The sequence below is a fragment of the Globicephala melas genome, chromosome 15, assembly GCF_963455315.2.
Source record: "Globicephala melas chromosome 15, mGloMel1.2, whole genome shotgun sequence".
Classification (NCBI taxonomy): Eukaryota; Metazoa; Chordata; class Mammalia; order Artiodactyla; family Delphinidae; genus Globicephala; species Globicephala melas.
The window spans coordinates 68,800,066-68,827,708 of record NC_083328.1 but is presented as its reverse complement, the minus strand read 5'-3'; the positions used below and the strand labels follow the sequence as shown (position 1 = coordinate 68,827,708).

The following is a 27,643-nucleotide window of genomic DNA, read 5'->3' as shown; positions in this document are numbered from 1 at the left end:
AGCAGGAGTCTGCATCGGCGGTGCCTCCCCAGCCATGCCCTGCTGGCTTTAATAACGACAACGGTAATGCAATGACAACAGCCCAGGGCTCTAAATGAGTCACTCTTGGGCCCTGTGAGGTGTGGTTTAAATGAATCTGTTTATTGAGACCTCCCACTAGCCCTCTAGGATAGGTGACCACCCCCATTTTCCAGAGAGGGAAGCTGAGGTTTAAAGAGATTGCACAGCTTGAGTGTGGGCATCTGCTCCGTGGCAGAAGCAGGCTAGAAACCAGACCCGAATGACTCCCAGGCCAGGGCTGTTGGTCCTGTCCCTCCTCACCCACTCGAAAGACACCACCTTTCACGCAGTACACAGTGGGGACTCGAGCAGCGCATGCGGAACCAAACTGAGTTGGTTCCTTCCATTTCTCCTCGACTTTGACTCTGGCTGAGTGGATGGGGCAGCCCTGACAGCCATGCCCACGAGGGGTCTGCTGGCCCAAGTTGCCATATCTGGCATTCATTGCCTGAGTGCTAACCTCCGGCAAAAGGCATTTTCCTGGATAGACAATCCGAAGTTGAGGGAGGATGTGACTGCGGTCAGAGCCAAGATGCACTTTGGTATTTTATAGGCAACAAAGGAAATTGCTTTAAATGCAAGTGAATCTCTGCAACACCAGCACTAATAACAGCACCCATTTCTACCAGGTTCTTATCACAATGCATTCTGAGAGCCTTTAAGGATAAGAGGCCAGGGGTGGAGGTTAAGAGGCTTGCTCAAGGTCACACAGCTAGAATCCAGTTCTCTGCCCACCTTCTCCCTCTCTCTAGGAAGTAGATTGTGCAGACAGGCCAAAGTCTCTGCTAGATGCTGTCTTAATAAGTGATACTGGACTCTGTGCTGTGGTTAGAGTCAAGGGCTCACGAGACCAAAGTCGTGACATGAATTCAGTCCTTACAGAGGCCACAGTGAATCCAGGCCTTTCTGCTCACTAGCCTTACGGTCTTAGGCAGATTATTTACCCATTCTGATGTCTGTAAAATGGGATGATGCCAACCCGAAAGAATGTGACAACTGATGTGAAGTGTCTATCTGTCAGGGTCCCACTGGGAGACAGAGGGTCACTCAAAGGGAATTTAATAACGGTAGGAACAAGATTAAAGGAAACTAAAGGGGGAGGCAAAGTGGCAGGAGTTCAGTATCCCCAGGCTAGAACCAACAGGAAGCTCTCAAGCTCCTGAGAGCAGGGAGAGTAGCTGTAAGCAGGGGGCTGCCTGATTGGAGCTGTAGCCTTTGATGGAAAGTCAAGGCCAAGCCATGGTGACCTGATAGGGAGAGACCCAAAAGAACCTACACCCCAACCTCCCAATGGCCTCTGAGCTCCTGCTTCTGCTCCGCATTGACCAAACCCAGCTAGCAGCTGGAGGGTATGGAAGACCGTGGTGTCCTCCATACAGGTCAACCTCCCAGGACACGAGCAGAGCAGGGAAGGGAATAGAGAGTCAATGGAGGGACAGAGAAGACACTAAGCATGAGCTCCTTTTAGCACAGCGTGAGCAGTACAGGGTGGAGGGGAGGGGGATCACATCAGTTGTGACCCCCTGTACACTCCAGCAAAGTCAAAATTCCCAGGGTCTCTATGGGGATTCCTGGTAGACACACCCTAGGTAGCTGTCTAGGGCTCACCCCTTGGTCCTGGTTTCCACCCAGCCAAAATCCTCCCTGTACTCCAGAGGGCTAACTGCCCATGCTAGAATCATTTATCCACAATTGGATCTTGACGAGTCATTAAAACAACTCCATTTGGATAATGAGCTAGATGGGGCCAGCCCTGTAAGGCCTCCAGAGGCCGTGGTTCTCCTCCTGTCTGAACCATACCTCCGGCACATTTGTTTGCACACCGAGAATGTATTGGCCACTTGAATCTGTTATAAATTACCAGTCTGGAAATAAATATCGTCTCTGGGTCCCCAATAAGTAGCAGATGCATGGGCGCGGAGCGAGATAAATGCATGTTGGATGCAAACCTCTTTCCCATTGCTCACAGGCAGCTGGAGGCAGGCCCAGTACCGGTTTGCAGTCCATGTGCGTGCTGTGTAGGTGGGACTTAAGTGAACTCAAAGTTCTTTTAAGGTTAGGAAGTTTTCTGTACCAGCTCTTGGGAAATCCCCAGAGCAGCCCCAAGTGAGCAGTACGTTTCCTCTCATCTCCATTGCTGAAGAGTCAGGTGGTTAGAATGCTTTCTCTTGGGGACTGCGTGGGTTCCTGGAGGCCAGAGAGGGTCTCTTGACTTGGATGCCACGTGTGGACAGGAACGCAGCATGCATGCATTCATTCTCTATGCATTTATCGGGGCTGACTGCCCAGGCAGACTTCTCCATGCTGGGGACACAGCCATGAGCATGCCCATTACAGCCCTGCCCTGCTGGAGCTCTCATTCGACTGGGAAAACAGATGATAAGCATGTAAATAAACAACGACTTTGGTGGTGAGTGCCCTGAAGAGAAGTAAACCAGAGAAAGCAAAAAGAACCAAGGATGTCAGGGTGGGCAGGTAAGGGCTGACTGTGGAGGTGACTGCCATCCCAGCAGAAGCCTGGATGGAAGGGGAGAGCAAATCACTCGGTTATGTGGGGATAGGCACAGCAGGCGTGGGTAGGGGCCAGTGCTAAGGCTTATAGGTGGAAACATGATGGCTGCTTCTGAAGAAGAGCAAGACAGCCAGTGAGCCGTGGGGAGGGTGGTAGGAAAACTGAGAATATTGCTGAAGGGATGAAATGGGAATAACAGGGATGTTGAGACGCCCAAACTAGGCTTAAGGGGCCAGTTCAACTGCCATGACCTCAGAGAACACTTCTCTGGCCTCCTGGCACATCTTGCTCTTGGTGGCCCTTATCCCAGTTTGTTGATGTCTACAAGCTGCTCAGAATCTGAGCCCACATCCATCAGGTCCACTTTTGTACTTCCAGTGCCTTGTACAGAGTAGTAGATGCTCAGTTAATACCTGTCAATTGAATATTGAAGGACTGAGTGAGCAAACGAATGAACAAAATAGTGAAACCAAGTCGTCTGACTCCCACAATTGAAATGTGAATTTCTTGCTCAGAATTTCATCCCATTGACTTTGAAGTGTGTTAGAATCTTCCAAATCCCATGCATTTTGTCTTTTGCCTTTTGTCTGCCAATTAAGGCCTTAAGGGAATGCCCCAACCTCACCTCAGAGACATATTCATGCATGTTTGCCACCGACCAGTCTCTGCTGAAAACTATACCCAGCTCTGGGTGGCCTGTCCCATGGCCCAGAAGGAGAAAATATTAAAAATAAAAAAAAACTTGTTGCAACATACATTGTAAAGGTGTTAACTGGGCATCTACCAATCCCTGCAGGGCTTAGGAGGAAGGAGGGCTCATTTGAAGTGCAGTGTGGGAAGCTGGGGCAAAGGGTACATGGAAGGGCCCGGAGAGGGACAACTGGAAATGAGGCTGGAGATGAGGATGGAGACAGGGGATTAGTCCCAAGCTAAGGCATTTGGACATCATTGTACAGGCAGCGGGGAGCCACTGCAGGCTTTTAAGTGGGGAAACAACATAATCAGATGTACGCTGGGGAGTTCATTCTGGCAGGAAGCAGATGGACTCTGGGACTGGACTGGAGACAGGGAGGCCAGCATGAGGCTATTGTCTTGGCCCAGATCAGGGAGGATGAAGGCTGTAAGAAGGAATGATGTGGGGATGACAGAAGAGGATGGACTTGAGAAAGCGCGTCTTTCCACACTGTAGGGTACTATTTTCTATTCCCAAGCCTACTCAAGAAGACGCCCATAGTCTGATTCTTCCTGTGAGCCTGGGAATCACTGTCCATCTTAACTCAAAGGAACAGAGAGCTCTTTGTGCCTCTCATCTTCCTTCCTACCTCTCACGGCTCAGAGAAGGGCTCAGTTACTACATTTATAGGCAGAGCAGGAAAGCAAAGGGGGGAGGGAAGGGCTTCCCATCGCAGGATCTCCGTGATGGCCAAAACAGACTTTTTAATCATGGTAGGCACTCAGTGAATGCTTTCCAGATACACAACAAAATAATAATAGCAAAGACATATATGTTAAATCCTAGACTAGTGCCTGATACATAATAACTGTCATATATTAACTCACAACCCTAACAGCAAGGCTGTAATATAAATGCTGTTATCCCCATTTAACAGCAAAAATTAATAGAAGCACAAGGAGGTTAAGTAATCTGCCCCAGACCACACAGCCTAAAAGGGACAGAGCCAGGATTCACACCCAGGCAGTTTAAATTCAGAGTCCATGCATAAAACTACCATGCTGTGCTGCCTTTCTTATTTTTTTTAATTTATTTTGTTGAAATGTAGTTGGTTTACAATGTTGTGTTAATTTCTGCTGAACAGCACAGTGATTCAGTTATATATATACATTCTTTGTCATATTCTTTTCCATTATAGTTTATCACAGGATATTGAATATAGTTCCCTGTGCTATACACTAGGACCTTGTTGTTTCTATATATACTAGTTTGCATCTGGTAATCCCAAACTCCCAATCCATCCCTCCCCACCCCCTCTCCCCCTTGGCAACCACAAGTCTGGCCTCTATGTCTGTGAGTCTGTTTCTGTTTCATAAATAAGTTCATTTGTGTCATATTTTAGATTCCACATGTAAGTGATATCATATGGTATTTGTCTCTCTCTTTCTGACTTACTTCACTCAGTATGATAATCTCTAGGGCCATCCATGTCACTGCAAATGGCATTATTTCATTCTTTTTATGGCCAAGTAGTACTCCATTGTATATATGTACCACATCTTCTTTATCCATTCATCTGTCAATGGACATTTAGGTTGTTTCCATGTCTTGGCTATTGTGAATAGTGCTGCTATGAACATAGGGGTGCGTGTATCTCTTGGAATTATAATTTTGTCCAGATATATGCCCAAGAGTGGGATTGCCGGATCATATGGCAACTCTAGTTTTTTGAGGGACCTCCATACTGTTTTCCACAGTGGCTGCACCAATTTACATTCCCACTGACAGTGTAGGAGGGTTCCCTCTTGTCCACACCCTCATCAGCATGTTATTTGGAGACTTTTGAATGATGGCTATTCTGACCAGCATGAGGTGGTACCCCATTGTGGTTTTGATGTGCATTTCTCTAATAACTATATGCTGCCTTTCTGGTTGGTCTCTCAACAGCTTGTTTATTGGGCATTTGCTCTGAGATTCACACGGTGCTAGGCTCCACAGAAAATTTTTTTAAACTTAGGAGGCAGTGCGTGTCCTCAAGAAGCTGACAACCCCACTAAGAAGACAGGACCACGCAAACAAAGAGTTTAGGTGGGGCTGTTGATTCCTGGTGGTTAATCCAACAGTTGTGGCCATGACACTGGCCTTGGGTTGTTATTGACAGTCACCCCAGGTGTTACTAGAGTATGCCAGGTAATTCTTACAAAGTACCTACTAAATATTTATGGAGCAAGTGGAAGTCTGAGGTAGAGAGATGTACAGGGGACTTAGAAATGAATCTTTGAATCAGAAAGTAGATCCAGAACTTCTGAGACACCATCATGTCTGTTTCTCCACGAACCATGCCGATGACTTTTCTATTTGATTTCCTAAAGAAGAGGGTCTTGAGGCAGCTCATCCTCCTCAGCAGAACACAAAGACTCATCAGCAACGTTTAAGACAAAAATAGGCGTTCATTAGACTTTCGGACTGTTTTCCCTGAGATTGTTAACTATAAAAGAAAGTGGAGTTTCAGGACTTTCCAACACCCTCTCCACCAACAGGCTCCATAATTGGCATATATATATTTTTTTGATTTATCCTTTCATTCGTGTATTTACTCATTCAATAAATACTAATCACGTTCAATGTTATGTACTAAGTGCAGATCTGTCTCCAAAACTTGAACTTCTACCCAATATGATATACTTCCTCTCTGTAGCAAAAAAGGGGACCCTCCATGTAGGACATGCCCAGACAAAAGAGAAGGTTGTCCTCAACCGTCCCCCAATGATTAGGATTATGGGGCACCAGAGTAACCACACATCAGAGCCCAGCAGGGCCTACTGAAGACTCTGAAATGTACAGGGAAATCAGAAACTGATCTCTGAATCTGAAAGTGGCTGTATCAGTCTCTAGGGCACACCTACCTGGGGTTCCCCACCCCCCCCAAATGAAAGGAACTTCAGTTCCAAGCCCAGCCATGTAGCACGGAGAGGCAGTGTGACATCTTTTCCTAATTGTTACTGATGCGAGGAGCCAGCAAGGTGATTGTTTTCTTCTTTCAGGTGCCTTACGGGGCCTTGCACAGTGTTCTGCATGTAATCACGGCTCAGGAAAGACTTGGTGGTGGTTGATGTCCCACAGAAACCTGAAAATTCCTTCTCCACCTTTTTCTGGGTGCATAGCCATAACTGATGGCCATCTGACTTTTGCTCCCAGTCCGTGGCTCCAAGGCAAGCCTGTACGGGCCCCTCACAAGGAACTATAATAATAGCTAACATTTAGCGATGGACTAAGCATTTTACGTGCATTGTCTTATTTAATCTTTGCCACTGCCCTGGGAAATGTCTAACGCTAGTTTCGTTTTGCTTATGAAGAGACCGCGCCTTGGAAAGGATAATTATTGGTACTGTGCTGTTTGTAAGCTTCACTGTACTTTTATTTTGTCATCCAGGGGTACCATCGACCTCGGCACTACATTGCTACTCAAGGTAAGTGCCCTCCTTTTCCTCTAAAGGGCCCTTGCCTTACACTGGAGGAGAGGAATGAGCTTCTACCAGCCAAGAAGTCATATAGGAGCAGGGCTGGAGAGCCTCCCGAGGTCTCGAGGTTGTTCATTTGTTTGGGAAGGAAGGAGGTGACAAGTTCAGCTATGGGGGGAGGGACGTAAGGGAGAGAGGAAGGAGGTGTCACTAGGAAATGGTCAAGAGAGATGGGCCCTGGACCAAAAGCATCAGCCTCAGGCATGTGCCGTCAGTATCCACCATTCGGACCTGGAGCTCTCGGTGCCTCATCTCCTCGATGGGCGTGTGCACGGGAGAGAGAGGCAGCCGGCACTCCTAGAAAGCAACTTACCAGGATGTTATCAGAAGACTTAAAAATGACTATACCTCTCAAACTGTGCTGGGAGGAAATCGTGTGGATGATTATATATACGTGGACAGTGACACATATAATAAGATACCCTTCACAGTGTTATCTAATAGGGAAAAAAGTGAAAAATCTTAACTGACCGTCAATTGGTAGATTGGTTCAAGTGTGACACTTCCATGTTATGGAAAATTATGCAGCTATGAAAAATGTCATGGCAGGTAAGAGTTTTTAAGGGCATGGGAAAATACGTATAATAGATATAACGCTTATTATAGCAAATACAATATATATACACATATATATATGTATTTGTACAGAAAAATGGCATTCAAAATTTTGTATCAGATACACTTATTACTCTTGTAATTTTAAAAATGATGGAGGCCCAGGACATTGAAAGAGAAATTTCCAGGGAAATTGCTTTGGACTCTCAGATTCTGTGTCCCATTTCTTGTCTGTTTTTCTTCCCTCCTTTCTGTCCAGGCTCCAGACAAATGCATTTGTCAAGCTCAGAATCGGGCATCTTCTGTCTGTGCTCTCAGCATCTGACTCCTGGCAGCTCCTCTGCCCTCCCACCCCACCCCCACCCCAATTTCCTTCCCATCTCTCACTGAGGTTCTGGAGCCCAATTTTTGAAAACTCCCTTAAGCTATGTCATTAACCCCTACTATAAGGTGATGGGTTGGCGGGAAAGGGGGGCTGGTGGCAAGGGTCTGAGCAGGAGGGCGACGAAGAGGAGAATCTGCGGGCATTTCCAGGGGACGCTGCAGACCCTGCCAGCTGGAGTGTGGCTTTTCTCGTGCACACTCTGACCTCACACGCTTCAGTCCCCAGTCTCCGCTACTTGTGCCCCCATAGGAATCGCTGACCTCCCTCTTACTCACCCATCCGGAGCCTTGACTGACCCGCCGGGAGGGACAAGCCTCTTGCCTGCTTCCTTGCCATTGCAGTCTGACCCTGACACCTTCTCTGTTGGCAGGTCCCATGCAGGAGACCGTAAAGGACTTCTGGAGAATGATCTGGCAGGAGAACTCGGCCAGCATCGTCATGGTCACAAACCTCGTGGAAGTGGGCAGGGTAAGCCCCTCCCATGGGTACCGGGATGGAGTTTGCTGGCTGGCATTCCACTGCCCAGCATCTCTCTGTGCCAAGTGCCTCCCGTTCCACATTTCACCCTCACGGCACCCTATGCGGGAGAAGTCCTCCCTCCTGTTCATAGTCGAGGAACATCTTTTCCCTTCAAAACCCTCTTGCCCCTTTCTCCACCCTCACTGTCCGCTGATGACGTCATCTCATAGACTTTGAGGGAATTACAGCCATCAGACGTGAATGTTCATCTTCACACCGCAAAGCTGCATCCTACTTGTGTCTACAGCCATCTTCTCATTCTTCTCCTCTATTATCAGGCTGAACCATAAGACATGGCTGTTTTTGTTGACCCCAAAATGGTAGAATATCATCTGTTTCTTATGGTGCAGCCTAATGCGATAGGAGAAGTGACTCTTGCCCTTTCAAAGGCAATTCCTAGTGCCTTGAATCACAGATTCCGCTCAAGAATGTCTCATTCTCCCCCTCTCGCTTGGAAAGTAATTCTCTTTCCTATTGCTAGATTATTTCCCTCAGCATACAGACATCCTGAGTACCTTCTCCCTTAAAAGTATAAAGCAGGCAAAACGAAACTGCTGCTCCTGTCCCTGCTTTTCTGCCAGACCCTGAAATCTCACACACAGGCTCTGCTGCTTCACTCCCGTTCTCTTCCACCCACTGCAGTGTAGCTGCTCCCTCTATCCCACCCACAGTGATTCGTCAGTATCCCCAGCATCCTTCATGTTGACAAATCCAATAGCCATTTCTCTCTTCTCATTGTACTCAACCTCTCAGCAGCATCTGACCCTTTGTTCCTCGAAACCTTGACATTCTTCAGGGTTTAGACCTTGGTCTCTCACTCTGCTCTGTCTCGACTCTCTCCTGTGTGCTCCTTAGCTACTCCTGGGGATTAGAAATGGGACTCTCTTCCCAGCTTTTGCTTTCGCCTACTTGGTAAACCGTGGCATGTGGGTGGGTGGGTGCTGGGTGCACAGACACTAGAATCAAGAGGGCCTCTCTACTTACCACATGAGCTAACTAAAGACAGGGCAGGTAAGTTTTTCTTCTGGCAAGAACCAGATAATCCATTAAAATGAAGAGTCCTGGCCTCCAAGATAACGGGAAGGGGGAGAATCCGGGCTGTCAGTCATGATTCAGCAAAGGGCTTTGGACATCTCGTGGCCTAACAGGAATTGAGGGCCAGAAGAGACTTTGTCCTTGAGCCCACTCTTATTTAGTCCATTGCCCAGTTTTACAGATGAGGAAACAGACCCAAAGGAGTGGAGTGAATGCCCTGAAGTCACCCGGCCACGATCCCTGACTCCTGTCTCTCGTTCTCGTGGTCATGGTCCCCCTACTCAAGACTGCGCCCCAGGGACTCAGGCCCAGGGAGCAGCTACTGTGGACAAAATGTCCAGCCCAGGATTTAAGAATTCAGAGGCACATTCCAGCCTGTTCTATAACATGTCCCCCCCACTGGAGACAGAGTCCCTTGATTGTGAGTCTAATTCGAATTGGGACAGGGGACAGGAGAGCAATTTCTTCATGAAACTCCTGCTAGGAGCGAAGCTCTGTGCCAGACACTGTTGTGCACTATGCATTACTTCCCTTTACCTCACAGCAGTTGTACAAGGCGATGTTCCTGGTAATCATTCAGAGGGCCTGGCTTTGCATCCTAGCTCCATCCCTTACTGACAGTTGACCTTGGGCAATTTTCTTAGCCCCCCTGTGCTTCTGATTCCTCATCTGTAAAATGGGGCTAATAATAATATCTACTTCATCAGGGTGTGATGATAAGTAATAATTCAAGTAATCCGTTTAAAGTATTTGTAGAACACTCAGCAAGGAGAGCTGGACACTGCAAGCAGTTAGTGTTAGCGATCGTTATTCATAGGAAGCTGAGGCTCAGAGAGGTTTCAGTACTTTCTGGAAGCTACTCAGCTACAGCGTTAGAACGAAGCAATGCATCCGTTTGCCTCTAAACCCTGTTGCACTAAATCAGCATTTCCCTAAGTGGGTTCCACGGGATGCTAGTCTGCATGATGCTTAGCGAACAGGGGGTTCCATGGTTAAATACGTTTGGGAAATGCTGTGTACTCTTTGCCCCTTTCGGAGAGTCGAAAAGCACATTAGCGTTAGCACGTGAACGAGCCGAGCAGTCCTGTAGCGAAGTGGCCTATTTAACTTTGTTTAATCCAGCATTTCCCAAACTCATTTGACCACAAAACCTTTTTTTGTTTGTTTTTGTTTCTTGTTTTTTACCTAACACCTATCAGCACCCAGCGGGACACACTGTGGGAAATGCCACTCTAAGCCGCTCGGCGTCCCCCGGAATGGTAATACTTTTGTTCTTTTACGGGGAAAGCGATCTCTTTTTCCTCCTGCGGCATGTGACTCAGAACCAGGTGTGGGAGTGGCTTGTTCACGGCCTCTGCACCCACCCCTGGGGCAGAGAGCAGTTGCAAACGTCTTCCTTTTGAGCCCAGCACCTTCCTTCCTTTTCCCAGCAACGAGCCTTTCTCCTTCCAGCCCCCTCGTAATATTAATGACCCTCTCCCCGCCATGTCTGCTTCCACCTCCTCACTGTTCCCACCTTTTATTCTCATCTCTGCTCTGCTGATACTACTCAGCTGCCCCAGCCTATCGCAGAAAAAGAGGACTCAGCCAAAGGTAGAAAACTGGCCACGTGACCTTGGACAAGTCACCAAACCTCCCGACTTGAGTATGATGTTCATCTGTACAGTGGGGAGATCACCACCTGCCTATCTCACCCAGATCTAGTTGATCTCTTAGTGTGGGAATGGATTTGAAAAGTACCAGGAGCTCTGCCAAAGGAGGTACCACCGTTATCCCCCGCGGCTCCAGTTCCTCTAGGAGTGAGCTGGTCCCTGTGTATTTTACCCTCCCCGGCCAGCTGAGAATGCCTTGACTGAAAGTCCACCAAGGTCGCCCTTGAGTTTATTCGGACGGGAAGCCAGATGAGACGGCCACACACGCTCAGCCGCCCACTCACTCGTACCGTCCCTGTCCTTGCCCGCAGGTGAAGTGTGTGCGATACTGGCCGGATGACATGGAGGTCTACGGAGACATTAAAGTCACCCTGATCGAAACAGAGCCCCTGGCAGAGTACATCATCCGCACCTTCACAGTCCAGAAGGTAAGCTTCCCTGCGGCCGCGTGCAGCCTGCCCTCCAGGCACGCCAGCTTGTTTGTTCATCCAGGACATGGCAGCGACCAAGGGGCTGCTCTGTACCCACCCTGCACCAATGAGAGATCGGCAATCAGCTTGGACGTGGACCCTGCTCCAAAGGACCCTGCGTCTAGCAGGAGGGACAAATAGAATTCGCCAGACAAATAGCATAATGACATATGGTAATAAAAGCCACAGAGGAAACATGCCAAGCTGGGGAGACAGAAATCCACGGGAGGATGGGGCGATCAGAGAGGACCTCCAGGAGGAGGAGGCATTTAAGCAGACAGTGAAGGATGAGAAAGAGCCAGCCAAGGGAAGAGCAGGAGGAATATTATCCCAGGAAGAGGGAAAGAACCATGCAGAGTCTGGAGGGGAAAGAAGATCTTGACATGTTCTAGGCCTGTGGTTCTCAGCTGGGGGTGACTGTCCCACAGGGACATTTACCAGTGTCTGGAGACAGTTGTCAAAACCATAGCTGCCATTTTCTGAAAGTAACATCATTAATGAACCAAGTGGCCGCAGGCCTGAGGATGCAAAAACACCAGGGACTTCGGTGCTCTGAGCACTGTGCCCTTGGGGATTGACAGGTCCTTGTGAGTGCCAAAGCAGGCACATGCATGGTGCCCTTCCTGCATGCACGGTGCTGGCAGGACACACTGTTTGCTCCCAACACTGCCCCCTCCAACCCCTGGGCTCCTAAAGGCCCGTATCTGCAGACTCAGATGAAGAGCCAGGAGGGAAGGACGCCCCTCAGCTACAAGGCACATTGCTGTGATCTTAGGCTGGGTTCCTTAGAAGCAGAGCCTGAGACAAGGTTTCCCTTATATGTGGTGTATCAAGGGAGCGCTCCCAGAGAAACTTGTAAGTCAGCAAGAGAAGCTGGAGAGGAAAGAGGAAAGGGCAGGCCAAGTTCAGAGTCTCGGGCAAGGTCTAGCCTAGGCCTGACCCATGGGGGCCTCTGGAGCGTAAACACACCGCAGAGGTGCCCGCTTGCTGTACTCAGTCCACTGACTGGCTGCGGACCAGCCGCTGCGGGGTAACCTCCAGGGTGGGCTCCTGTCGGCTGAGAGCACGTCTCCAGAAAAGGGGGCACGTGTGAGTCACTAGCAGCCAGCGCTCCTGCAGCTGAGGCCTGGAACGTAGCGCCACAAACACCAGCCTCAGCTCCCATACTTGGTGGTTGGTGCTGGGCGTGAGCTGGGTGACTGGGGACCAGACTCTGAGCCAAGGGGAGGCCTTGGGGAACTGCAGCCCACCCAGGCCTTGGGGAACTGCAGCCCACCCAGTGTGTTGAGGAGTCGTCGTCGTTTCTCAGGCTGTCTTTTTGTCTTTCTTTCAATCAGCAGGGAAGCTATTACCCATAGGAAGACACCCTTCAAGGTCTCCACGGGCCTCGGAGGATTAACTCAACTTAGCCAGCCTCTCCACAGGTGCTCAGCAAACACTGCCTGGGTTATCAGCTCAGAATCAGTTCCTGGGGACCCACAAATAATAAACAGGAAGCGTTGTCTGTCCCTTGAAGAGAACACAGTCCCACCAGGAAGAGAGGACCCTTGATAAACAGTTGCAGTGCAGGTGGTGTGGGCTTGAACGAGGGCTTCAGGGGCTGAGCTGATTTGGAGGGTGGGGTGAAAAACTCTGAGTATTCTCGAAGCTGTTTTAACTTCTACTTCAGTTCTTCTGTCAGCGCTTTAACCCCAGCCTTTGTTCACTCCTGCCCAGACCCTGCAGCTGCCTCCTGACGGGGCTTCTGTCTCTAGTCTTGCCCACAGTCTTAGTTTAGGTTTCTAGGAAGCAGAGCCTGAGGTAGGGATTTGGGTGCCCTTGATGATGTGTTGAGGAAGAACCCAGGGGAGAAGGGGGGTGAGGGAGGCAGTACAGGGCGGGGAAGGAGCTGAGCAAGGATGTGGCCTGGTCCCACAGGGAGATCTGGGGCATGAGTTACACCACAGAGTTGGGCCCATCTTGAGGCAAAGGGTTCTTTGGCACATCCATGAGAGTAACCCATTATCCTGGTTTGCCCAGGACTACCCTGGCTTTAGCACTGAAAATCCCATGTCCTGGGAAACCCCTCAGCCCTGGGCAAACTGACAAAATCGGTTGGTCACTGAATGCCAGCTGCCCATCCCCCACTCCCAAAGGAGGTGGTTCCTGTTCAGCTGAGAGCAACTTTCTGAAGGGGTAATTTTTAGCTGTCCACAGCCAAGGTCAGGGTAGCTGGGGATGGGTGCACTGGCCCAGGAAAGGGGACCTGGCGCCCTCTACACAGCCCACCAGCACCACCCCGCAAATCCTTCCTCCACGTAGCGGCTAGTGTGATCCTTCCAAGACGCCCATCTGGTGACGCATTTCCTCTTCGGTGCAACTATCTGGGCAGCCTCCCTATAGCTCCCCGATGACTCTGGGATAAAACCCAAAGGCCTTAAAGTGGGATACAAAACCTTGCAGCACTCAGTACCCGCCCAGCCTCCCCCACCACCACCCCGCCCCCGCCCCACCCCATCCCGCTGTCGTCATTGCCTGTCTTCCACTCTTCTCTGGAATTGCCCTGGGCTGTTTGTGATTCTTTTCACGTACTCTGCTAAGTCCTGTCCCCAGGCCTTTGCCCCAACTGCCTCTCTGCCTAGGAATCCCTCCATCCTTCCACTGCGTAATACTTAGCCTCAGTGTATCATACGATTAGGAGGACAGACTGTGGAGCCAGACAGCTAGGCTTTAGACTGTAACTTTACAGCTTACTAGTTGTGTGACCTTGGGCATGTTCCTTAGCCTTGCTTAGCCTCACTTTCCTCATCCCTAAAATGGAGATGATAATATGAGGATTGATATGGGATTAAATTAATTAATACATTGAAGAAATCAGAAGAGTGACAGGCACATAGTCGATGCTTAATAAACGTTAGCTATTATTTTCATTATTAATATGTTTCAAGACTCAGGTCAGGCATCCCCTCCTTCAGGAAGCCTTCTCTGACTTCTCCTCTCCCTAATGGGATTAGCTGACACTCCTTTATGCACTTTAATGGAATTAAAGGTCCACTTAGGGGCCTGCCTCCCCCACTGGACCATGAGCTGTTCCAGGGACAGGGACTTGGCCTTTATTTCCACCTTCCTAGTGCCTAGCACAAGGCTAGGCACAGGTAACCCTCGGTGAATATCTTTTAACTGAAAAAATGAACCATCGAACACTCTTCCTATTCAGCGCCTCTAGTATCTGCAGGAGATTGCTAGGTAGAGAAAGGTAGGTAGGGGCAGTGCATAAGCAAAGGCTCAGAGGCATAACCTGACCATAGACTAGTCAAGAACTGCCATTTGGCCTGGAGCATGTCTATGTGGAGGGTGCGGGGAGGGGAAGGGGAACGATGGGAGCTCCAGGCCCCACCACCCCCGTCAGTCAGAGAAGCTCTGCTTTTGTTTGTTTCATATTTTATCATTCTAAATGAGAATCTAATTAATAAAGAAGTCTGCCTTTTTAATTTTGAAAGTCCTGGAGAGTATCATAGACCAGACTGGAGAACTGAAGGACACCAGTCCTCAATCAGTGAAAGGCCTTGTATTCCCCTGGAAACAACTCGAACTTGGAGTTGAAGTCTAACATTTTTCTGAATCTGTTCTGCTGAAAAACACTTATCAAAAGAGGGTCCCCTGGGCAAACAGTGTGAATGTTATAAGCCCCCTTGGGAATTCAGCGTGTATGTTAGCACAGTAAAGGCTCTGAGAAGTCCTGCAGTAGAACCATCAGTTTCACTTTATTTACTTCCGAAGTTCCCAGATGTAAGAGATGCAGAATCACTCTGCGCAGCAACACCTATTAACCCTTTGAGGGCCTTGCCCTCCCTGACAGCAGGGAAGCTGGACCCTAAGTGCTCATGGCCTCGTGGCTCCCCATGGGTGCTGGGCAGGGTGGCTGGGGGCAGCAGCTGGAGGAACAGAGGGCCGTTCTCTCCTCAGAAAGGCTACCATGAGATCCGGGAGCTCCGCCTCTTCCACTTCACCAGCTGGCCCGACCACGGCGTCCCCTGCTATGCCACCGGCCTCCTCGGCTTTGTCCGCCAGGTCAAGTTCCTCAATCCCCCAGAAGCTGGGCCCATAGTGGTCCACTGCAGGTAAGTGAAAGGCTCCGCCCTAAACAAGGAGGCCTTTGCAGCTCTGCACTCTTGGTGAGGGGGTACTCTCTTGTCCAGTGGCCTTTATTCTTTGCCTGTGTCCCCTCTTCCCAGCCCTTTCTGATGAGACCAGGGTCCTAAGTCTAACAACAATAATACTAATAGTAGCAGTAGCAGTTGTTATTATTGCTGTTGCCCTGAAACAGTAAAGACCCTGAGGACGTGGGCTTGGCACTGACAGCGTCTGCTACACGTGCACTTCACCTGCATTACTTCATTTACTTCTCACCCAACCTTGAGAGGTGGCCATTATTGTCATTCCCATTTTACAGATGAGAAAACCGAGGCGCTAAGAAGGTAGATACTGTGCTCGGGTCACACAGGTGTGAAATGGCAGAGCCAGGATATTTAACATGATTTTCTCCAGACGCTCGCCCTTGGCGTGGCGGCAGGGTGCCCCCGCGGAAGTGTGCTTCTCTTCATTTCTCTTATTTTAAAAATCAATTGCTGGCCTGCGGGGTCCTTTGTAGAGAGTAAATGGACAGTGTCGGGTTTTAGCTTTTTATGGAGAAGGGATATTTTCAGCTCTGACCCAGAAAGTCACATTGGGAGTGATGAGCACATCCTGGAATCCTCCTAAACGGAGATGAAGTATCATGTCAAGGGCATTAGGAATTGGAGGAGGGTGGATGTCCAGATCTGAAGGCCAACTAGCATGCTCGCTTCCTCCCCTGCCAGCGCCTCTCTTTTCCAGTGTGACCTTGGGCCTGGTCCATCTTTTCAGACCCCGCATGCTCTTAACTGCAGGTTATCTCTGCCCTGGCAGTGTCCACGTCAGGCAAGGTCTTGAGCCAAGTCAAGGAGAGACACCATAAGCTGTAGGTGTCTCAGAGCCACCCCTTTCTCACACAGCACCCATCTACCTTCGCCACAACAGCGAGGTGTGAACTAGAAAGCCCATTTCACGGATGAGTCCATTGAAGATTAGGGGGCCATACGGATCGCCCCGTGGGCTCTCTAAGCATTCCGCATATAGTCTCTGCTTTACATCTCATGACAATTCGAGGACAATAAAATGTTCACCCCAAGTCCCATATCCCAGAGAGCAGCCAGAGCAGGGGTAAGGAAGAAAGGGAGATAATGGCAAGCATTTATCAGGCCCTCCTAGCATGACGCCCCTGTGTCTGTGTCTCCATACCAAGTCACCCTGACACACCTGAGCAGAGTGGTGCCCCCTCCTGAGGCTGTCCTGAAGATTAAGTGGGTTGGCCAACATATACTAGGTACCTAAGAGAATTCCAGACATATAGTAAGCACTTAAAAATATCATATACTGTTCTCTGCCTCTCGATGCTGTCCCCCTCCCCAGACTGTTAATCCTTCAGGACAGGAACCATGTCTGACTTATCTTCACATCCCCACTCCCGAGCCCAGCATCTAGTGCTCAATAAACATCTGGTGACTACAGGTAGCAAACATTTATAATAGATGGCCACGTAACCAGGCACAGGGCTAAGCAATTGATGCGCATTGTGCTTTTTCAGCATAATTTCATGCAATTCACGTGTACTGTGCTATTAATGCTATTATCATCAGCCTCATTTTATGGAAGAGGGTATTGAAACCCAGAGAGATTGAGTCATTCACCCAAGGTCACACAGCTAGTCAGTGGTCGAGCCAGGGTTTGATCCCAGGGGTCTGACCCCAAATGGCGTGTGCTTAATTGCTCTGTGAGGCTGAAATAAACGGATCAATCCTCCCAAGAACCCTGTAGGGAAGAGTGTCATGTGTGAGAAAACTGAGGCTCACAGACGCCAGGCAGCTTGTCCACTAGTGGTGGATCCAAGATTCAAAATCAAGTCGGGCTGCTGCTTTCTCCTAAAACAGGTCGAGGATGAGACTTGGGAGAAGACGTGGACGAGTGGCTCTTTGGGTTCCCTCCTAGACCCTGAGGCCCAGCCTGATTGGGGGTCCCTTCTGGGGGTTTTGATTTGGGGGGAGGCATTCTGGGGCAAGTACAAGGCAGATTTTACTCAATTCAAACCATGAAATTTTACCAAGATCAAAGACTTGCCAGATGATGGAGGATGGATTTCCAAGGGTTTACTCTCCAGACCATTGTGGGTGTCGGTTGGTCCACCGCCTGTCCTCCTTGGATTTATGGTCATTCAACATTGCTTTCTTTCCTGGTCCATCGCCCTTCCTCTTTTCGTTTCCTTTTATTTTCGCATTGTCAAGCAAAGACACTTGTTTCCGTGAGGGAAATGAAAACGCAGTGGAGATGGGCCTCCTGGCAGTCTGGCCTTCACTTCCGAAACTATATGCATTTAAAGCAAATGCCCTGTTTGTCTCTCGTTCGGTGCTATGATTTTGGAACCCACTGATCTGGGAAGGTCTGGCCATGGCCCATGGGGTCTCATTGAGTTCTTTTGCTCTTTTGTACTTGGCCTGAGATTTTCTGAAAGGAAGCCACCAGCGGTCAGAGTCGAGTATGTATCAGGGGCCTTGATTCTGGAGCCGGGTCTCAGGACCGTCGGCTGCTCTGGTTTACTGATGCTGCTGCCTCATGACCCTGGAAAAGCAGGTGCACGTGGAGACAAACCCAAGGCTTTGGACATGGTGCTCAGGACTCACTCTCTGTGAGTCCGTTGGGACAGCTCAGAGGACCTGGTTTCTGCCGTCTCAGTTACCTCCTCTGATCTCTCTTGTCTCTCCCTCCTTGCTTCCATCCATCAACCCATTCACTGAAGAAGACAGAAGGAAGGGAGAGATGGAGGGAGGGAAGTGGGGTGGGGAAGACACGTTTCTAGGCATTTCCAGGGTGCCCGGCATATGTAGGTGGATTCTCTTTACCCATCAGATGAGCAAACTGCATGCATCCGTGTTGTCTAAGCGTACATTATCTTATTAAGAGAGGAGGTGTAGGAGCACAAGCTCTGGAGCCAGACTTCCTGGGGGAAAGTCCCAGCTCCACCACTTGCCAGCTGTGTGACCTTGGGCAAGGTCAGCACTCTGTGCCTCCGTTTTCTCACTGTGTAATAGGGTGAGAAACTTCCTAATAACCTCATAAGAGAATGAACAGGTAACACTGCAGAAGCAGTTAGAACAATGTCTGGAACGTTGTCACAGCTAAATAAGTGTTTGTTAAATGAGTACAACAAAAATAAGCCAGTCCTGATAAAATAGCCCCCAAAGGCAAGCATTACTCTCCCATTTTACAAAAGAGAAGACTGAGGTTCTAAGTTTAGTCACTAGCTTAGGATCTCCTGGCAGGACTGGGGTTCAGACCTCTGCAGTGTACTGCCTCTCTGCAGGGTCCTCAGGGACAGGGCTGAATGGGAGGGGCCTCCCCAGGGCTGCTCCCACCCCAAGGTCCCCAACATGGACCACCGTCCTCTCTTCCAGTGCTGGTGCCGGGAGGACTGGCTGCTTCATCGCCATCGACACCATGCTTGACATGGCCGAGAATGAAGGGGTGGTGGACATCTTCAACTGCGTGCGTGAGCTCCGGGCCCAGAGGGTCAACCTGGTGCAGACGGAGGTGAGTCCTGGGGTGTCAGTTGGCCAAGGAGGAGCATGGTGGGACAGAAAGGCCCACGGGTGGAGGCCTCCTACAGAAAGAGGCCTGGGCGTGGGAGAAATGGGAGGGAATGGATACATGGCTTGCTATGGTGAGATCATCGGAGAAGCTAGGATGCCCCTGCCAACCCAGAGGTCCCCCAGTGCAAGGCCTCCTACCAGGGAGGAGCGTGGTGCTGTGTGCCCCATCTCTGAGGGCATCTAAGCAGCAACTGAATGGCAACTTTCAGGTATTCTTTGAATGGTGTCCTTGCCTTGGGTGAAGGAGAAGAGAGAGATAGGGAAGGATTGGCATTGATTGAATGCCTGCTGTGTGCCAAGCATCGCTTCAGGCACTGCAGGAATGGCTTACTCAGTGAAGTTACTGAGTTCCTGAGCTAGGCGCAGGGGATTCCAAGAGAGATAACTCATCACTCCTGGCCTCAAGTGAGAAGCAGACCTCCAGGCACTGCTCTGTCCAGTTGGAGAGCCCAAGATCCGAGGGACATGGGAGGGGTTCATCTTTATTCTTGAGTTCCTACTATGTGCCAGGCGTCACTCCAGGTCTTTTGTATTCAGGGTATTGTTTCTACTCCTTACAACAACCCTATGGGGGAGCTCCTGCTAGTGCCCCCATTTTATAGGTGAGGAAACTGAGAAATGGTGTCCCCAAAGCCTCATATAGCCAGACAGTGGTAGAACTTGGGCCCATGTGACCCCACGTCCCACGTGCTTTCCCCTGAACCACACTGTCTCACAAGGAAGCCTTTTCTGCCTCTCCTACGCCTGGAAGCCATGGTTTGCTACTCCTATAACGAGCCCATCTTCTGGTTCTAGTGAGGCTGTAGGTGCCCGGGCAGCGGAGCTGGGGCAGATAAAGAGCTGTATCCATCATCAGCCCTGCAAAGAGATACCACCCAAGGCTTTGGGCCTGGCCAGTCACTGCGGGCTCTGCAGGCAGTTCCCTCACTTACAGGCTCACACACCTGGGACCCTGCTCCAGGCTCCAAGCCAACTCCCACAGGCCGGTCTGCAGGCTTCTTGGTGAGGCTGCTACAGCTGAGAGGCTGCCTTGTCTGTTCCTGGGCTCATGCATGTGGAAGGCAGGCTCACTGCCTGGCGTTACGCACATCGTGGTCCTTGCTCTCTGGTGGGGGAGATAGGCGTTCAAATAGATCACCACAATGCCTCTAGATAAACATTTTATATAAAGAGATGGGCCAAGTTCTGCAGGAGAATAGTCGCTCAACAGACGTTTGTTAATGAGTGACTGGAACAGCAACAACTCCTGCCTGGTGGATTTGGAGAAGACTCTCCCAAGGGAATGAGACATTGAAGGCGTAGAGAAGTGGGGGATGGTGTCCAGGACGAGAGCGGCAAAGAGCTGGGATGGCGGAGGGGGTGATGCACGCTTCAGGAGCGGAGCCTGAGACAAGGAGTCGAGGGCAAGTGGTTTCCTTGGTTGGAACAAATGGCTGTGTCCCAAGACACACTGGTTGGCAAGTGGGGAAATGAGAGAGGGGACGGAAGGAAATCAAGCCTGTCGACACTGTGAAAGTATTTTACAGGCTGTTTGACACAGTGGACGGCTGGAGCCCAGTCCTGCCGGGGGAGCTCTGAGATGGTGTGGAGTGTCTTCCAGATTTCCCACCCGAGAGAGGGAACGTAGGCATTTATCCCCAGGTCTCCATCTGGCATTGCTTGAGGCCTCCTTCCCACGGCATTAACTCTTTGGCCCTGCTGGGGATGAAGGCCCTCAGCCTGAATCTCAGGGATTTGCAGTAAGCAGCCTTCAGCAGTGAAAGGCGAAAGCTGACGGGCCATGGGCAGGACACCACGGGCACCTGCTACCACATGTCCAGGAGTTTCTAATTTTTATCAGTGACTCTGCTGTTCAGTCTTACATAGGGAGCAAAACTCAGCACAGCTCAGACAGTCACCCAGAAACACGGCAACTCGGCCCTTCGGGTTATAGGATAGAAAGCAGTGATTCTGCAACATGAATCATGCCCATCCTTCACAGCCACAGGCTGAAATGTGGACAAGAAACTCCCGGCCACCCTTCTTACCCAGCACCCCGTTCCCTCTCGCCTCGGCTCTGCAGGAGCAGTATGTGTTTGTGCACGACGCCATCCTGGAAGCGTGTCTCTGCGGCAACACGGCCATCCCGGTATGCGAGTTCCGCTCTCTCTACTACAATATCAGCAGGCTGGACCCCCAGACCAACTCCAGCCAAATCAAAGACGAATTTCAGGTACGAGCACATCCCAGGCTTCATGACCCAGCCAACTTCAGTGCCACTGAGCCACTGAGCACAGCCCTGGGGCTTTCCTTGCAAGAATGGCTATGTATATATCCTTCCAGTGTCTGCAGCTCCAGACGGCTGAGAAGGAATTCCAGAACAGAAAATGCACACCACGAGCAACTGCTCACCAATCAGTGACTGCTGACACTTGTTTTTTTTAACTATGAATATGTTTTGGAACCGAGGTCTTATTTAATTCTAGTCCAGGTTGTATGTGGAGACAAGTTTATAGACACAGGTGTGAATTTCAAGCGCCTCGATCCCTGCAGGGACTCGGGTCTTCTCAGTATTTCTGTACAATTGGAGTGTGTCCTAGATCCTCACAATTCAAGGTGGGGTCTCGAGACCAGCAGCGTTGGCTTCACCTGGGAGCTTGTTAGATGTGCAGAATCTTGGGTCCCACCGGACCTGCTGAATGAGAGCCTGTGATGTAACAGTATCTCCGGGTGATTTAAATGCACATTAAACTCCGAGAAGCATCACCTGAGGGCACAGCTCAGGCAGAACAGATCTGCCCCCTTGGAGCCCATGTAGCCGGAATGGTGGCAGCTTTGGTCTGGAGGCCTGGACTTGAATCACTGAGTAAGGCAAAACCAGAGTCCAGCCCACTGTCCTGAGGTCAGTGCCAGGGTCCTATTTTGGGCAACAGGAGCTGTGAACAGGCAGGAGGAAGCAAAGAAGTTTCAGGACCAGAAGGGCCAGTGCAGGTCCATGGTTCCACGGGCAGATACCCCAGCCAGGTCAATGGCTTAGTCCTCCTTCAAACAAATAGACTTTATTGATTCGGAGTAGAGACCAAGGGCTGAATGGGGGAAGGATGGAGGACACGGACCCCTGGTGGTTGCACGTAGCATCTAGTCTGTTGGCTGGGGCAGTTCAGCTCTAGCCCCACACTTGCAAGACTTACTCTGCAGAACACAAGCCCTGAATTTTTCAGACAAACTAGAGCTTGCTCTCTGGGGGTCTCTCACTCATCCTGGGCGTCTCATCCAAGCATCCTTCCTTCCATTCTCAAACAGCTTTCTCTCTGAGAGGCATGCTGGTAAAATCATTTCTTTCATTCCGTGGCACTTAAATGATATTTAAAAGTCATTAGGGATTCCCTGCCCCCACTCCCCACCTTATGACCTCCTGGCTGGCCCACCATTTCATGCAGGATGGCTGAGAGGAGTAACTCAGCTCAGATGATTGGCAGGTGTTCAGAGCCTGTGTCTAAGCCCGCATGAGTGTGTGCCGTCCCTGCAGCCTTGGCCCTGTGGTGGTGTCCCACAGCCCCTGGCAGAGGCTCTCAGCCCCCAGGGCCTGGAGCAGCCAGCAGGAGATGATAGAACGTCACCACGGAAGAGAACAGTCCTGGGAAAAGGACTGGAGGGACAGGCTTGGAGGATGAAGGGAGTTTGAACATTGCTGCCTCCTCTGTTCAGGGCAACCATCTAAGCAGTACCTGCCTATCTGCCCTTGACCCCATAGACCCTCAACATCGTGACTCCTCGCGTCCGGCCTGAGGACTGCAGCATCGGTCTCCTGCCACGGAACCATGATAAGAATCGGAGCATGGATGTCCTGCCTCTGGACCGCTGCCTGCCCTTCCTCATCTCGGTGGATGGAGAATCGAGCAACTACATCAATGCGGCACTGATGGATGTAAGCAGAGCCCCCTGGCTGGCATTCCAGGGAAAAGCTTCTTCCCAAGGGGGAGGTGGCTGGGGCCCAGGGCCTTGACATCCCCCTGCCCAAGCCAGCCTCTCCTTCTGATCTTTTTGGCCCACAAGACCTTTCTCCCCCTGAAGGCTCTGATCCAGACCTATATACAAGCTGTGCTTTTAGCCCTTTTGCTCCCATAAAGGTCTGAAAGAATAAACCAAAAGCTTAAAGTGGGTCCCCTGACACCACAGTGAGGCTACAGGCCTGACCAGTCCCCCTTCCTGCTATGTACAGAGCTGACTCTCAGCCTTAAGTTCAGTTCAGAAAACATTCTACATGCCAGCCCCGTTCCTACTGTTCTCTTAGGGGCACCGTCTCCTGCTTTCTCAGCATCAAGTCCAAGAAGCGCACACCTCCCTTGACCTGGTTTGGGATTAGGGGGTCATGTTCCTACCCCAGGGGGTCCATGCTCCTGACTTGTATGCTTCTTCCCCGGGTCCTCCAGCTACTGCCAGGTATCATCCCTCCACTTCCAGGATGTGAGATGTTTGCAGCTGGAAGGAACCGTGCATCATCCAGTCTCATCCATGCACTTCCCAGCAAAGGAAACTGAGGCCAGAGAAAGAGACTCACTCAGAGATACCCCGAGAGCTAGTGACTTACTCTAGAATTTATTCCTTGAGCCTCCCCTCAGTTCACTTGATTCAGTAAGATGCAGACATCTTTCCTCCCAAGACTCGGGACCAAGAACACCATTGCTTGACTGGGGAAGAGCCCTTCCAGGTCCCTCTCCCCACCTATACCTGAAGGTCAAGTCCATCCAGCCCACATGAACCTCCCATCTTACCTGGAACAAGAAGGAACATGGGGTACTGTCCGCTGGGGTCAAGGCCAACTACCTCTCTGACCACTAATCCTAAGTGTTTGTTAGAGGCAGAGGGGTGACAGGAAGTCAGTGCTGACAGGAAGTCAGTGCCTATCTCAGCTTTGTGGGCGCCTGCGCTGGCCTCTGCCCACAGGGTGCCCAAGTCCTCCATGGAAACCCTGGCTCTGGGTCCAGAAGCAGGGAGTCTTGTCCTGGTCAGATCAAATAGCTGGATGTGGAGGGAAGACTGCAGGCTTTAGCTTGGAGTCTTCCAACGTCAGTGTGTGCACGTATGCATGCGTGTGTATATGTGTGCATGCGTGCCTGCACACACACGTGTGTGGTGAGAGATGGGGCCTGGGGTTGCACCCACACTTCCAAGTTCCTTCCAGCGTTGTCTCCCCCTTGTCCCAACTCCCCCTCCTTTCCTTCCTCATCCAAGGATCAAACACGCTCCTGGCCTCTGCTTAGTATATTAGATGCTGCCTGGAGTCAGATGCCTTCTGCCAAGCTCTGATGCTGACTGTATTCTCTTTGTCCACAGGGCATTTCTCCTGTGAGCCATCACTGGGGTCTTTGCCTTTCTTATTTTTTTTTTTTTAAAAAAAGTCCTTATCTGTATTCCAGCTCGGTTTGGGCATTATCTGGTAACCATGGCAGCTTTGCTGCTAGCAGAAAAATATGAAGTCCTCTGGGTTAATTTCTAATGTTTCCCTTGGTAAAGGATGATGTTATCCATGAAATGGATTGCCAGCTGATCCCTGAAACCCGGCAGGAGCACAGATCTCGAACATATTTTCAGATAAGGCTTTGTCAGGTATGCTGGCCTAATAGAGCATTTATCACAGAGACAGGGAAAATGGAAAGAAAACTAACATTCACTGAGTGTTGGGCAGTATGTCAGATCCTGAACATAGACTATCTCATTCTGCATTTGGATATGATTATTCCCGTTTTCTGGATGAGGTACTGAGGGTCAGAGAATTTCCATGACTGTCTCCAGGTCAACGCTCTCAGAAAGGGTGGAGCCAGGGTCTGAACCCCAAGTCTTCTGACTCTTAAAGCCTAGATTTTTTTCCATGTCTGGAAATGTCTGCAGACCAGCTTCTGCCACTAGAGTCTGGCTTTTGGGGGAACTCAACATTCTGTTCTAGATTCTTCCTCTGACCATTCCACTGGCAGGAGAAGACCCTTCGAAGGGGTGCATCTGTGGCATCCACGGTTGCAAGGCATTTTCTTTGCCATCAGGACACCAAGAAATAAGAGCAATGGCAGGTGCTTTAGGTATTCTATTTGGCAGAGTCTTTTGCCAGAGACTTTTCCTGGTTTGAATGGGCAAACTCTTCTTCCCTCCCCATCCTTCTGCTGCCCTGTGACTCCACCGGAAACAGGCGTGAACAATCACTCAAGAAAACTTGTTGAGAATATGAGTCATTTCTCAGGTTTTACAAACCACTAATGAAGCGGAGATGCTCCCCAGTCTTTCCAAATACCTTCTCACAGGTACTGTAATAAGTAGCACCCAGTTGAAGCTTCATATGTGGTCCAGACTCACACAGGCCATTTGCTCTGGGCCTCAGCTCCCCACCTGTAACGTGGGACTGAGTTTATTCAGTTGTTTGCTGGACCTGTACTGGGCGTCTAGTGTGCCGGCCATGATGCTAGTGCCAAGGAAGAAGAACCGAGTCAGGGATGGTCCCGCCCTGCCAGCGGGCTTACAGCTGGGTTCTTGCCTGCTGCAATTTCCACGTGCATATCTTTTCAATCTGTACCACAGCCATCCCTTTGGAGTTATGAATCCCATCTTCCAGTTGAAGAACCTGAGATTTGGAGAGATCTAATAACTTTCCAGTGCTCAGCACTGATTTTAAAAAAGTCACTCTATAAATGAGCTTGAATGAATGAATGAATGAATGAATGATTGGGGGGATAGATGGATGGATGGATGGATGAATGACTTATAACGTACAACAGGCAAAGCTGGGTTTGAACCCAGGTCTGCCTGACTCTAAAACCTGAGCACCTTCACTGCCCCATTGGCTCACAGGACACAGTGCCCACCTTCTGCCAGACCAGCTCGGCCCGCATTCCAGCCTTGGGGCAGGAGTGAACCTCTTGCACTATGAGCCCCTCCAGGAGGCTCTCTGCCTCGGGCTGAGCCAACCCCTCCTCCATCACTGTGGGCACAGGGACACAAAATATCCCTTTTATCCCAAGAGGTGCCTTGGCTGGCAGAGTAGCAAATCTGCATCGAGGATCTTCCATTTCATATTGTAATGAGGACTGTTTGCTGAGCTCCAAGTCATAAATAATTTATTGGATAATCCCCATCTGAGTGACACCTTGCTAATGAAATGTCTTAGTCTGGAGGAGAATGAGTTCATTATGAGAAGGTCCCCTTTGCCACCAGGGCACCCTGAGATGAGAACGGGCAGTTGCTTTGTGTAATCTATTTGGCAGACCCAGGGGGCCTCTGGCAGCCAACTCCTCATCATCAGAACGTCGCTGGTGGGTGTATACTTCATGAAGCCCGTGTCGTTCTTTTGTCAGAGCCACAAGCAGCCTGCCGCGTTCGTGGTCACACAACACCCTCTACCCAACACCGTGGCGGACTTCTGGAGGCTGGTGTTCGATTATAACTGCTCCTCTGTGGTGATGCTGAATGAGCTGGACACTGCCCAGGTAGGAGGAGGCCTGGCTCAGGCCTAAGTGCTCAGGTGTGTTCGAGCAGCCGTGCCCAAGAGTTGGAGGGACAGCCCTCTGCTGCCGCTGCCCAACCCAGCTGCCGTCTGGTGGGCACTGTCTGCCAGTGAGCACCAAGCCAAGCCCATTCAGCTTCCAGCTGAGGCCAGGGAGTCCCGTGCCAGGCCCTGCCACCCCCCACCCCCGGCCCTCCCAGGTCCAGCAATGACTCCCCCTGTCTATGAGCTTCATCCAGCCCCCTCACTGCCCAGGACCAGAGTCTGCTGCTCCATCCCCCGGACACTGGTTAGGGTATCGCTCCTAATCATGCAGAGCTCACAGGGAAGGCTCCTCCCCCAGCGCTGAGCATCTCCAGCCATGCAGCACAGCCTGATACCCGGCCACGCTCAGCCACCCCCCCCCCCCCCCGCTCCGTGATGCAGCCAGACTAACAGAGCCTGGGGCTTGAACCACTGACCCTTTGCCCACTGATCACCCCGCCGAGGATTCCATGCCTTAGCTCCTCTGCCTGTGACATTTCCAAGCATCAGGTGCCTACAGCACATTGGTCAGGCCACAGGACACGTGTCATGGGGCAGCTTCTGGGGCTCACACCCCTGTGGCAGGGCAGCTGTTCCTGGGTGGAGGCGGTGATGATGGCCTTGTAGGGTTTTGGAAAGCCATCCCATCACTGTCTCGAAGGAAACCCAGAGTAACTCAGAGGATTCCCTTGTGAGCACTGGCCTTGGGCAGGCCTTGTGTGGGAAGAAGAAAAATGGGTCTGAGCTGTAGCCTCAGCCCTCCAGGAGCTCACACTCCTGCTACAGAGACAGATGAGCAAATTGTCCCCACCTCGTGTGGCAGCACTATAATAGAGGTCAGCCGCGAAGTGCTGTGTTGGTCGGGAACGGAGAGAAATTACTCCTGCCCAGAAATTACTCCTGCCCAGAGAAATTACTCCTTCAGAAAGGTGACTTTGGCCCGGAAGAAGGCAGCAGAGATCTGGCGTCTGGGGGATGAAGTTGCTGGGTAAGTCTCTCCAGGCAGAGGGAACAGCAGGGGCAAAGGCCTGCGGGGGTCACTGTGTCGGCTCATCTGCAGGACAGC

At 50.6% G+C, this 27,643-nt stretch overlaps 1 protein-coding gene across 16 annotated transcripts in view; it reads left to right on the top strand.

Annotated features, from left to right (window-relative positions):
• Window positions 1–27,643, top strand: part of PTPRT (protein tyrosine phosphatase receptor type T) — a 1,174,296-nt gene that overhangs the window by 1,116,317 nt on the left and 30,336 nt on the right. For 9 of the 16 annotated variants that reach the window (XM_060285697.1, XM_060285700.1, XM_060285699.1 and 6 more), the window contains 9 exons: window positions 6,679–6,715; window positions 8,077–8,174; window positions 10,460–10,519; window positions 11,224–11,340; window positions 15,328–15,482; window positions 18,888–19,023; window positions 21,145–21,294; window positions 22,816–22,989; window positions 26,405–26,536. In XM_060285697.1, coding sequence (XP_060141680.1) covers window positions 6,679–6,715; window positions 8,077–8,174; window positions 10,460–10,519; window positions 11,224–11,340; window positions 15,328–15,482; window positions 18,888–19,023; window positions 21,145–21,294; window positions 22,816–22,989; window positions 26,405–26,536 — 1,059 coding nt within the window. The remainder of the gene's footprint in view (window positions 1–6,678; window positions 6,716–8,076; window positions 8,175–10,459; window positions 10,520–11,223; window positions 11,341–15,327; window positions 15,483–18,887; window positions 19,024–21,144; window positions 21,295–22,815; window positions 22,990–26,404; window positions 26,537–27,643) is intronic. The other 7 variants (XM_060285704.1, XM_060285703.1, XM_030843549.2 and 4 more) reach the window with 1 other exon arrangement.